General features: G+C 49.0%; 1 protein-coding gene across 10 annotated transcripts in view; it reads right to left on the bottom strand.

Annotated features, from left to right (window-relative positions):
• The window catches only part of TJP1 (tight junction protein 1), a 103874-nt gene that overhangs the window by 37350 nt on the left and 53833 nt on the right, over positions 1–12691 (bottom strand). For all 10 annotated transcript variants that reach the window (XM_044438553.1, XM_044438556.1, XM_044438555.1 and 7 more), the window contains exons 5-8: positions 11951–12230; positions 9039–9142; positions 7369–7537; positions 6794–6938 (exon numbers count right to left, since the gene is read on the bottom strand). In XM_044438553.1, the coding sequence (XP_044294488.1) occupies positions 6794–6938; positions 7369–7537; positions 9039–9142; positions 11951–12230 (698 nt within the window). The remainder of the gene's footprint in view (positions 1–6793; positions 6939–7368; positions 7538–9038; positions 9143–11950; positions 12231–12691) is intronic.

The following is a 12691-nucleotide window of genomic DNA, read 5'->3' as shown; positions in this document are numbered from 1 at the left end:
ACACACAATAGCCTATTCTACTGGAGCAAATCTCGGCTAAAAGCTAGCAAGTTGCGGGTGGAGGAGGTACTCAGTCTGAGAGCCGGGCTTTTCGTGGCTTTGTTAAAAGGACAACACACCGGTGCTGCCGCCCAGCAAAAAGACTGAGAAACGACCCAAAGCAGGAGGGCTGCTGGGCATTTACTTCACTGCCGTGTGCTAGGTTTTAAAATAATTTATTCTTCTTGGTTTAGAGCCTTCTGTGATGATGGTCACAGGATAAAGAGGCTTTAATTAAATAAATGACTACACAAGCACACGGTGTGTAGATCACGGCTGCATTCAAATGCATATTTCAGAGGGGAAAGAGAATCCAACCCTGGGCTGTGCCTTTTATGTTACTTTATCATAGCAAGCTTTGGTTTTAACTAACCATTTCTCCAAGAAGTTGAAGTACTTTCCTTCTTTCCACCCCATGAGGCTGCTGCTGAAGTGTGTGCATGAACACACACCAACACCAGCACAACAGAAGTAAATGTTTTTAAACTGAATGTACCAGGAATCTCCTACAGTTTTGGCAACACGGTTCTGCCAGCAGGACTGGCCTGAAGATGTAACATTGCAGGTGAAATCTGGAGAGACCTGACTTTAGAGCTCCCCCCGCCGCCGGTTCCCCTGCAAACCAGCCATGCAATTATGCGACTTCAACAGACTGCTCAAACATGCAAAGCTGTCTTTACTGAACCACACGCCGCTCCGTCTAGCTCAGCGTTGTTAATTGGATTGGCGGAGGCTCTCCAAGGACTGGGAAGGCGTCTTTTCAACCTTAGTTCAAGGACTCACTGACCTCTGAAATGGAAAAGTGAGGAACTAAACCTGGGAGTGTCTGCACCCAATGGGTGCCCGTCCAACATGGTGCCAATTCAGTTGATCCAGATCCAGAGAGGTCTTCCCCAGACTTCTCCAGGTGCCCTTCTTGGCCAGTATGGCCGATGATCTTCGGTGGATGATGGAAGCTGCAGCAGAATGCATGCTTCAGGAAGGCCCCATACGAACCGAAGGTGGGTTGTGCTAATTCATGGCTTTGTTGCATTGGTTTAGTTGTTTAAAGAGAAGAACAAAACTACAAGAAAACCGAGGAGGATGGAATGGACAGCTAGGCTCCTTCACCGTCCATGGTGGTGCAGGAGGAGGAACGACGGTGAATGCAGCTTCTCTTAGCCAAGCGGAACCTGACACACACTCTCTCTTCTTTCACCCAGCCACCATTGAGAGAAGAAAGATGGACATACGTAGCAGAACAAGAAAAAGAAGAAGAGGCCCATGGTATGAAAAGCTTGAAGGCCACCAACCTAGGACAGAGGGCATACTCGGCTGGCAGAGTTCAGCCTGCAAGTGTCCAAAGCTACTTTATGCTGGCGGAGTTCAGCCTGCAAGTGTCCAAAGCTACTTTATGCTGATTGGGATGCCTCCATCTCTCACGCATGAGCCGTATCCGTTGCCATTAAGTGTTTCAGCTCTTAAGAGACCTCTTAAAATATTGAAGCCTGAAGAACTTCCTTCTGAAAGGCCCCTTGATCGTCCCTCGGCCCCTTCTGCTTCCCCATCTGCCCAGAATCTTATAATTATTTGATGTTATTTGTCAAGAGGATGACGTTCGGAAGTTTCGGCTTCATGGTCCACTTGCTTTCAAGGCATCCATCTGTCAGCATCATGGACGTCCCTTCGGAAGCAAGGGCATCAACGGACCCCCATCAAGGAGACACCTGGACAGGCATGGCAGGCAGCAGAGCAGAACAGGTCGGAAGCAGGCAACTGGTGACGTGGGTCAGCGGCAGCTCGGCAAGATGCAGGAATGAGGACAGGAAGTGACACGTCAAGTCAGAATCAATGTCCATCTTGCCCAGTATGGCCTCTCCGAAGGGTACTGGCTCTCCAGGGCCTCACCCACCTCCTGGACAGACGCCTCCCCTACGACCTGAGCCCGGAATGGATGGCCGAGACGGCACGGTGCACAAGCAGGCGCTCTGCAGATGAGCGACGGACCTTCCACGAACGCGAAGTGGCTTTTCGGCCGGGACTGCTCCCACCCGTCCTCGTGCCCCTTCTCTCTGGGCTGGCAACCGGGAGCACTGCTTCCGTACCCAGGTCTTGTAGCCCTGCAGCCTTTTTTTAGGTGTGTTGGAATCTTTGGTGTGTCTGAAACTTTGCCCTGCTGCGGGCTCCTACTTGGTTTGCTCTGGTTTTAAGCTGGGTTAAACCTTTAGAGGTTCATATATTTGGCAATTCATCACATTGTGTTTTAAGTCCTGTTAATAGCCCAGAGAACGTGGACTATCAGGTGACAGTACACAGGGGATCTGGCCTTGGGGCCTCCGATTCCTAGCATCTGTTCCTTTTCACAAAGCCCAATACTCTAGGGCCCCAAAATGGTTAACTGAGCAAGGTATGCCCTACGATCTGATTGTCTGAATTGGGGTTTTATTCTCAGTTGAATTTTTAGGGCGCTGTGTTTCATTTCACATTTTGCATTGTTAAACCGTCCCCAAGACTTCATTAAGGGACGGTCTAGAACAAGTTTTAACTAAATAAACAGCTCTAAGCATCAACAGAAATTTTTCAGTTCAGATGCTAAAGGCCATCTATGGAATTTCCTCCCTGTTTGTAATTTAAAAGTTGGCCCAGTTCACAAGTTAACAGCAAACCCAGGTTTAGTTGTTCCAGGCCAAGCTCTGGGGTTGTGCATTCCACCCTTCTTTGGCACACTCCAATTCCTTCTTTCTTTCGTTTGTTCAGACAAACCCTGAACCAGTCTTTACATCCAGGCCAAGAGCGTTATGCCTGTGCCCCAGTCCAGATATTAATGCTGAACGATGGATTTGCACAAAGAAAACGGGAGTCTGAGCCTAGGGTACGCACAACCCGAGGCTTCCCGTTACATTTGTGAACCAAACCACTGCCCTCTGTGTGCTCACTGTTGGGCTGAACGGTTTACTTTATTCTAACACCCGCCACACTGTGCAGATTAATTTTCTTGTAGTTACTGCCCCGGGGAATAAACAAGCAACAGAACAAAGCAAGGATGCAGGATGTGTCCCTGATTCAAACATGTTGGAAGAGGAAGTCGACAAAAATCAAAACAGACTGGCATTCAAACTCTGAACGAGAGAAAGCCAGCCGAATTCAACCCTGAGAGATCAATTTAAAAATGGCAGCACCGCCTTCACCCATCCCGCTTCTTGAACTTTGGAGTAAGCATTCAATTTTCACTGGTTTTACGATAATGCAGGATCTGTCCTGACAGTAGGTGACAGAACGTTGTTAAAAATTACAGCTGTTTTCCCCATGAGTCATCAAAGGTGTTATTTCGCTGTGCGTGTGTTCTGGCAGTACAGCTTTTACTTCTAACATCTGTGCTTTGTCAGGAAGGGTTTTTTTGGCTTGTTTTTTGTTTAAAAGTGCAGCATTTGAAAATAACCTTCAGTCACAAAAACAGTGAAATCAGCTCCATGTTTGTTTCAGCTGCAGCTCCTTTCTTACCGAATTTCCGTTCTGCCAATCAACGTGCAAACATTTCCTCCACACGATACGCCATTTTATCTGCTTGCACTTTTGGCAGCGTAAAAATGTGAGTGAGGTTTGAGTCCCGTCTGCAAGAAAGGTTTTTGCTTCTTTCATAAAGCATTATATTGTGCGAGAGGGGCCTTTCCGATAACCTTTTACAACCAACGGTCAATGTTCGCACATGCAGTTTCGTGGGAAAGGAAGGCTTCTTTAAAATGGTCGAGCAAGTAAAAAGCCTGACTTCCTAAGAGGACGACACTGCAAGAGCTGCCTTGCCAAGTCAGACAAGCCCAGCACACTGTCCCCAAGAGTGGCCAGCCAGATAATTAGTCTCGATAAAGCACTGAAACTGGAAGCTTGTAAGTGGAATACAAAGAGGGCTGAAAGCACGCTTTTTTGAGAGAGATGAGCAGTACTTTACATTTATCTTTCATGTTTCTTCCAAAGTAGCCAACAATTTAAAAGTTGACCAAACACCATCATATAATCTGAACATTAAATAATGTTTTAAAAGCATTCGGCAGGAGCATAAGAATACATTTCCATGAAGGCATTAATTAGCAGCAAATAACGATAATCAGTATCTCTAAGAATAGGTATCAAAGTTAAGTATCCAGAGCTAAGCCAAATCAACCAAAGCTAAGCCAAATTCTGAATTAGTCACGTGTGAGTCAAGTGCCTGGAAGAGGAACACCGGGGCCCAGATTCCTTTCCGCAGGTTGAGTACTCCACTGCGTTCATTCCACCATGGAAAAACTTTAATGCCCAGTCAATGTCTAAAGAACTTCATTCAGCGAAGGCACAGTGATCGGCAGAACTATAAATCAGCCTTCTCCAACTTGGTGGTCTTCAGAGGCATTTGGACCACAGCTCCCAGAATTCCCATCCAGCAGGGCCATTGCCGGGGAATTCTGGGTGCTGCAGTCCAAATGCGTCTGGAAGACTCAAGGTTGGGAAAGGCTGCTATAACCCAACTGGTGGCTCATGGGTTGAATCCAGCCCTCCAGACCATCATATTTGGAGCTCACTGCAATTAATAAGCTTTAATCTGAGTTTTTAAAAAAGAACGCATCGCTACAGTTTCGCTCACAAGGAAAAACAGAAGTGATTAAAAGTGTAGCATATGCCTGACATTCCAAAATGATCCCTCTTTGTTAGCTATGCTGGCTAGGGCTGATGGGAGTTAGAGTCCGACATCCTCTGGAGTTCCACACATTCTCCACCCCTGCTCTCCACTGTCACTGGGGCTAAACCAAAACTCCAGGTTCAAGCATGACAATAAAACATGGTTCACTAAAACCAAAAGCTTCATCAGTTGACGGTCCCTCCTCGTAAGCACCCAATGCTGAAACTCACTGGCGTAACAAGAAAGCAGAGTTTGGTTTTAAGATGCACCCAGGTCAGCCAGCAGCTCAGAAACATTCAGAGTTGCAGCACTGATTTTCACATCTGCTTGGCCAAAAGCTCATGCATTTCCTTCTTAACACTGCTTCTTAATAAGTAGCATATGACAGACTGGTTAACATTGCTAGATTGAGCCTAAGGGCCAAATGGAATACATGCTTTTGACACGAGAGAATTCCGTCGCTCTGGAATTTCAGCGGCGTGCAGCCGAGTTTCATGGCATGCAAGCCTCTTTAATTAGCATGGGCTGCATTTTGATGAAGCCAAAAGTACACACCCACACTCTACCCTTTCGTGGCCGCACTGCTTCTCTCTTCGCATGAGCAGCAAAACAAGCTGGGATCTGGCACTTAACCACAGTTTCTGGTGACGTGCAAACCCAGAATGCTGGTTAAATGCTTGCAAAAGGTTACCCCAGAAGCCGGATAAATCGGGGTTGAACGCTGGCATATTCAATCTCAGTTAGTATGGGAAGCTATGGATAGGTGCTGGGATCCTGGCTTGCTTGGGTGAAAGGGTCATTAAGTCAAGCACAGGTGCCGGCGTATATCCTAAATAATTATCATGGTCACCTGACTGGTGTGCAGCAGATTAAAATGGAAACATGGGAAGCATTTTCACTAGCAGCTGTTAATAGGGCCAGTATTGGAACCTACTGAAAACCTCCTGACAAATAAATAGGTTTCTCTCTTAATTCCACTCAACTATTTGCATGCCTGCTTGGCAGCTTAATGTCACTTGACTGAAAGGAATCTAAGCCCTCACTCAGTCAGGCTTTGCCACTTGGGGAATATTTGGTGGGAAGACAGCATGAAAAAAATCTCTTGCTTTCCTGAGCTGAGTGGACAGGGAAGCACGTTTAGGAGGGGGGAAGTCCTGCAGCTACCCAAGTCCCAAGCCAGAGAACGTTTTCAGGGTCTGGACTATTTCTGTGAACTGGACTCAGAAGTGAACTGAAAAAGGAAAGGGTAGAAACAAATCTGCTCCGGCACATCAGAACTCCGACTTTTTTGGAAACCCCCATCTTCATGCGTAATACAGGTTAAAAAAGTGGGTTTAATCATTGAAGTAATTTCTTTTATGGCATTTCTTTACTACCCGGTAGCCAAGGCTCTCTGTGCCTTAATGCCAGGATTTCAAGTAGAATAGAATCAAGCAGGGAAGAGTAAAATTCGTGCAGTAACACATGTAAATATGGAAAGGCAAAAGCCTGTAAAAGACTCCGAAAACTGGGGAGAGAGGCAGGAGGTCGTCAGTGGCTGAAAACAGGACAACTGGAGGGCCACGACCAAGGACGTCCCTCCTCGTTGCACCAAGAGACCTGGGGAAGGGCACTTCAGGGTGGAGCCTACGATCCATGTACACAGGCCAGGGTGCAGGGGATCTCTGGGCTAACCTGGCCCCAAGCCATCCCAGCTTTTCTGAGTTAGCACCAGCAGGGTTCAGGTTGTCTTCCCCTCCGCCACCCCCACCCCCGCAAGGCTAGGAACACTGGCGTTGCCCGAGTCTTGTTTTCTACCGGGTGCACACGCAAAGACATGCAAAGCAGGCACGGGGGAGCGTGGACGTGAGCCCGAAGCCCGTGCCGGGTGCAGAGTCGCCACCTCTCGCCAGGGCCTGTGCTTCCTCTGGGCCCGACCCGAGGAAGCCCCCAGCCCACCCCACATGCTGCAGCCAAGGGCCCCCTCTCAGGAGGAGGGACACCCCCCCCGGCCATGCCTCGCAACTTGGCTGGCAGCGGCATGCAGTCTCGGTGCCGGGCAGCGGCATGCACCACCCTGGGCGATCCGCCCGCGACCGGGCGCTAACGAGCCCGCTGCTTGGAAGAGTTCGGGGCGACCATCACCTGCCATTGCTGGGCTGCTGCGGAGAATGCCTGGAATGGTCCGAAGGCTCCGACTTCTGGTCAGGGGATCGCGAGCGGCTGCGGCGGGGCCTGTCATGGGATCGGTTGGAATGATCAGATGCCAGCGATTGAATTTCTGAGATGTCTGTTAAATAAAAGTGGTTTGTTTATGAGATGAGTCAGAATCAAAAAGGATGGCGTGACCTGCCCAGGAGTGGGATTACACTTCTGCAGAACTTCCTACGTTCTGCGCAAGGGAAGTGCATCGGGCTGTCGGCACTTAATTTGGTCCCGTCGGAAAGGCAAGGTATGTGCGGTTTCCCGTCATGGCGGTGGAGAGTACGGAGAGACTGAGGATATCCTGAAGAGATGTGGAATCCCAACAACTATATGACTGCTGCCACAGAGTTTGTCCCCCCGTTTCTGATCTAGCCCAGGCCGCCTACATCTGAGCACTCCTATTTTTGTGGCATTGGGAAACAGAACTATAGAAATAGTCAAGTTTCTTCTGAGACAGAGGGAAGGAGGGAGAAAGGCAGGCAGGCAGGCAGGCAGGCAAAACAATCTCTACTCACCATCTCTTTCTGAAGCATTGGCAGAGTGAATGCTATCAGAAAGATCCGGGACATTCAGCAAAGTTGCTCGCTCGTCCCTTTGAACCACCATCTTCAACTTGCCCTTTGACCTTTCTATTAGGGTCTTGGCATCTGTCAATGACATATTTTCCGTGACTGTTCCGTTTATCTGCAACAGAGCAAAAGGACTACTGATAGGAAACGAAGCAGTGCTACCTTAATGGTAACTATGAAGAACTGGTGGGTGAGGGGGAGGGAGGGAGGGAAGGGCCTCTGGCTTTGGAGGGCTGATTAGACTGAGGCATCTGCAATCTCTCCTGCCTTTGGAAGATTCCAGGGGGCTGCACTCATAACTCTAGGAAAAGCCAACCAAGGACGAAGAAACCTGCAAACCTGAATCAAACTGCAGATGATTGTCAGCAAAATGTGCCTTCAGGAGGGAGGGAGGTAGGAAGGATGGACAGACGGACGGAAAGACAGACAGACAGGCAGGCCCTTTAGTGAAAAAGACGGAATCCACGAACTTATTTTCCTGAATGAAGTACCAGCTGTGCTTACTCCTCTATTCCAGAGCCAACATCCAGCCCTTTGACCAGGATCAGTGTGACCTGACCAACTTGTAAACACATCAAAAACAAAAACTAACTTTTGTTGGCCGCCACAATTTGGCCTTATGACTTACTGCCACCCTAAATCATGGAAATGGGTCTAACTCTGCAGGACTTGTCAATAACTGGCTGAGGGCGTTTAACCAACTCCAGATCTCCTTTCCTCTCCTCCACGGCACCACTTTTAGGCATCTGTCCCGGGGCTCTGGCAATAAAAACCCTCTTTAAAGCCAGCTAAGGGGAGAGATGGCAATTTAGGCACCGGTGGAGAAGTCGCATGGGACTAACAGACCCTTCCCCATGCCTGGCTTCACAAATCCAAAAAATTGGGGCGGGGGGGAGGTCATGCCAAAAGAGGGGAAGCAACATTAGTATGGAAACACGATCACCACATCATCTTCTTTATGGGTTCCACACACACTGCCTCGTGGCACCTTCAAGAAGTATGTTTTGGCATCACGCTTCGGTGGACGTTTCACGAGAGCCACGGAGCGGCAGTTTAACACAAGGACTGCGCTTGGGTGCCTTTAAATACCTATAAACGGAATTACTGCGATGGCGAAGGTCAATGCGAAAAGGAGCAGGGAGGCCCTTCCTCGGCGCCTAGTTATCTCAACAGGATTAAGAGTTATGGCAGGGAACTGCACGGAGCTATCAGCAAGGGAGCGATAGCCGCCGGCTCAGACGAAAACGCTCATCCGATTCTCATCTAAAACGATGCTGCCTCGAGGCAACTGCGGCCGCCACGCACGGCTTCCCTGCAGCGCTGCGGCGACGTCCTCCAGGAGGCAAGGGAGGTCTATCACTAAAGAAGGGAACTGCTCTCCTTACTCAACTAGCAGGACTCCGCAAGCATTAACCTTCTGCAAAATGAAGGGCCGCTGCTTCCATTTGTGCGTTCCTATGCCTTCAGTTCCGGTGAATTGGCGCAAGGCGGAGGAAACGGGGCCAGGTGCTTAAAGATCATCACATTTCCAGAAGACAAGCTGCTCAGAGCCCACAGGGCCTCTCCTTCACCAAGCCCGGAAAAATGTTCAAGGGGGAGGGAACCATTCACTGTACCTTCAGTACAACGTCACCTTCCTGAATATTGCCGTCTCTCGCCGCCAGGCTGTCTTGGGAGATCTCCTTCACAAAAATGTGGCTGGCCAAGCGCAACCCATATTCTGCGGCGAGCAAAGACAAAAGGGAAGCACAAACATTGTTAAAGGAAAGAGCACAGGTTTGTCTTGCAACAAAGTTCATCTTCCTCGGCTCTATCGATCCCCGGGCGGTGTGTTGGAGCAACAAGGTGTGAGCAGAGGGGGGCCGGACTGTCTCCATGTTTTTCTGAGTTGAAGAAGGCAGTTCCCCACACTGGGGGTGGTCGGGGCAGAGGGCCTTTGCAAGACGGGCTTACTGTCCCACTCCTCCATCGAGGGACCATCAGTGCCCTGTCCCGCAGGCAGGGGTTGCAAGGGGACACTGGGATTGATCCTGCACCACATCGGGATGGCTGGATTGACTCCAGAAGCCGCAGTGATCCCACCCCTGAGCCATGCTGGGCCAAGCTGAGCTCCTGGGCAGGTGAAGGTCAACTGGAGAAGGTTCCTTCCACCAGGCCAGGTCAGTGGGTCCCCTGGTCCTGCATCACCAGCCCCGACTGGCAGTGTTTCCTTGGCGTTTCAGGCAGAGAAGGGCCTTTCTGGCCTTTCCAACTGGATGTGCTGAAGATCAGAACAAGGAACCTCTGAGCTAAGGCCCTTGCGTCTGCCTTCCCCTCATGCCCACCAGCATTTCTAGGGGCGTACAAACAAGAAGCAAAGGCGTAGCTTGATGTAATGGGACCACTTCCCATTTTAGTCCTGGAGAAAACTGTGCCTCTGTTTGGGGAACAGTCCTGCTCCCTCCTTGCTCCACCTTTATCAAGGCTTTGATGCTCAACATGCTGGTGCTTTTGCCATATTTAACATTCTTGCTTTTATCATTTTACAATATCATTGTTTCAAATAGCTGAGCCTCCCTTGAGGATTTTTGTTAACTACAGTGTTCCATACATTCTAATAGCAGCATCAAATCACAGAAAAGTTGCCTTCAAAGGGGACAAGGAGGTCACCAGATCCGGTCCCGAATCTCCAAAGCATCACCAGAACTTGTCCCTTCTCCTCTAACTTTGATAGGAGCTTATAGCTGACCAAACATCCTTTAGCTCGGGTTTCCTGTCTCTAGTTTTTTGTGCTCTGTGCAGACCTAAAGCAGGACCTCAGGCTGCCTGGGGGGTCTCCTCTGGTTCATGTGATGAATCTAGATCCCAGGGTTGCTCAAATGACCGCCCATTATTTGGTGGTTTCTCAAGCTTTCCTGGTTTCCCCTGCATTCTAGAAGGTCGATCCTCATGCCTTTCCCAAGTCCTGGGTACCGGCTATACATGCTTTAAATTAAAACCCGCCAGCCCTCGGCTCTGCCCCTTTGGCCTTCACCCTGGCCCACACCTGCAACGGGGCGCCCCGAAGCTTCTCCAAAGTGGCATTCAGCCCTCCGACTGAAGGATGCTCAGCACTCTTGAGCTCCAGCACAACATGGGCGCAAGTGAGTGCAAGCAAATCTGCTGTTGTTAAAAGGCAGAGAAGGTTTAAAAAAACATTTGAAACTGCCGGAGCAGAACTGTGCTGAAAATTTTACGGGAACGGTAGCATCCGGCCAGAAGGCAAAGATATCGTACTGTTACCTAACAATGAAATGCTCAGTTCTGAATGGCTCTGAATTGCCTATTTGCATAATTAGTTTAGCACTCTCTGTAACTGGTATGCAAAACACTGCTGGGAGATTGACTCCCAGGTCATTAACCGACAGTCTGCAGTCATCTGTATAATTGAGGAATGGCTATATAGCTAGATGGTTTTGCAAATTCATTCTCAGAGGAACAGAGATCAGAAGAGCCAAATTGTTTGCCAGGAATACAGCAGGCTAAATTAGCATCACACCTCGTTCAGGTAAGCAAAAACCTCCAAACTGGCATTAAAAAGTTAAGCTGGTGAAAAGGGAAATGTGAAGTAGAGAACAAAGCTGCTTCTCCTTGCTTTCTGATTTCCTAGAAAGTTCTGCACAGCATGGAATCACTGCGTCCATCCCTAATACAGAGAGCTTTCCAATTCTGGGCTGGTACTTGATATCGGGCAAGGTTAATGAGCTATTGGGGTCTCTGGGCAATGAGGCCTCTGGGCAATCTAACAGCTTGCTGCTTTCATCCGAATCAAGCCCGGCTCCAAAATGAAAAAGGACACAAACCGCTTAATGTTGCGTTGGTCCTGGAAAAGATGATTACCATAATTTCCAATGCCATCCAGCTAAATAACGCTAGAACAGGAGATTGACCAAAGACCAGGTGGGTTGAAAAAGCAGGGTCGCTCCGACCTTAAAGATCACCTACCCTCAGTCGGGGGTGATTGTCCATCAGTCAAACCAGCACCCTAAAGCTCCCCATTTTCACCCAGCCCCCAGCAACTGCTCAACACACACGCAACCGCAGCGCACACTTTCCTCGAAGAACCTGCTAATGTATTCTGTGGCAGACTCCCAGCTGCCAAAGGCACAAATACATGCTGTGGATTCGGCCTTCCCAAGGAGGCGAGAGGCACGCGTGAAACTTTAATTCCAGATTTAAATCCCAGGCTTATATCCATTCACTCCTCTCTTGAGATGGGTTTAAGCCGAGGTTCAGTGCTAAGCAGGGGAGGCCTCGCGCTCATGGGTGGACCATAAGCTGGAGAGTCACCCCCCCACACACACACACTTCCCTGGGCTCACAGGCTCCCCTCTCCCTGGCGGTCACTGAGGTAAATTTACCGGCATCAGGAGAGCCTTGGGCATCAACATGGAGTAATCGAAATCTATCCACCCAACCCCTTTCGTTCAGAATAAGGCATGGTGTGCGAACCCCTTTGGTTTGGTTCTCGCCCCACCCTGCCCCAAATCTACCTAAGACACGCACTGACCTTCATTCTTCCTGGATTTCACCAAAGTGACTTTAGTAGGCTTTGTGGGTTGACTGGACGCCACCGACCTCCTGTCTGACCTGGGCGATAAGCTCCTCTCCCTGCTTGCGCTTCGATCCCTCACCCAGCTTTTCTCATGCCTTCTGCTTGCACTGGTAGCACCGCGAGAACTTCTGGGGTCATGCATGTCCTCTTCATAGCTGTCCTCATCATTTCCAGAGGCTGGGTCAGGATCTGTCCGGCTTATTGGAATCTGAACTTTCTTCATTCTTCGGATAGTCTGGAACACATGTTAATGCATTAGTTTCCGATAAAATGCCAAACTACACTGTGTATCTAAAACACGTAATATTCAGACAGAGTGATATACTGCTGAGCTCAAGTTATCTGTTTCCTTTTCCTTTTCCTTCCCTTCCACACAGACAGTACCCCTTGCCCCGGCGGTCGCTGACATTTCACATCTGTGTTACTGGTGGAACATCCGGAAGAAAAAGAGTGTTGATCTCATTTTGCCCTTTCTGCCCCCAAAGTGGCTTGCAGGGCATTAAAAAAATGCAATGGTGAATTTTTAAAAACGAAAACAAGAGCACTGGAAAATGCTCGAGATAGGAAGTATCGGGAAAGAAACAGCATGTGCCATGTGGCAAAAGTTTGTAGCTCAAAGTTTGTAGCTTTGAGTTTGTAGCTCAAAGTTGTTTTAGTTTTGTATGGTTGTACTATTGTTGGAAACTGCCCAGAGAG

The sequence above is a fragment of the Varanus komodoensis genome, unplaced genomic scaffold (genome assembly GCF_004798865.1).
Source record: "Varanus komodoensis strain SLA01 unplaced genomic scaffold, ASM479886v1 scaffold33, whole genome shotgun sequence".
Taxonomy (NCBI): Eukaryota; Metazoa; Chordata; class Lepidosauria; order Squamata; family Varanidae; genus Varanus; species Varanus komodoensis.
The sequence above is the reverse complement of the archived record's forward strand: the minus strand, read 5'-3'. Positions and strand labels throughout refer to the sequence as shown.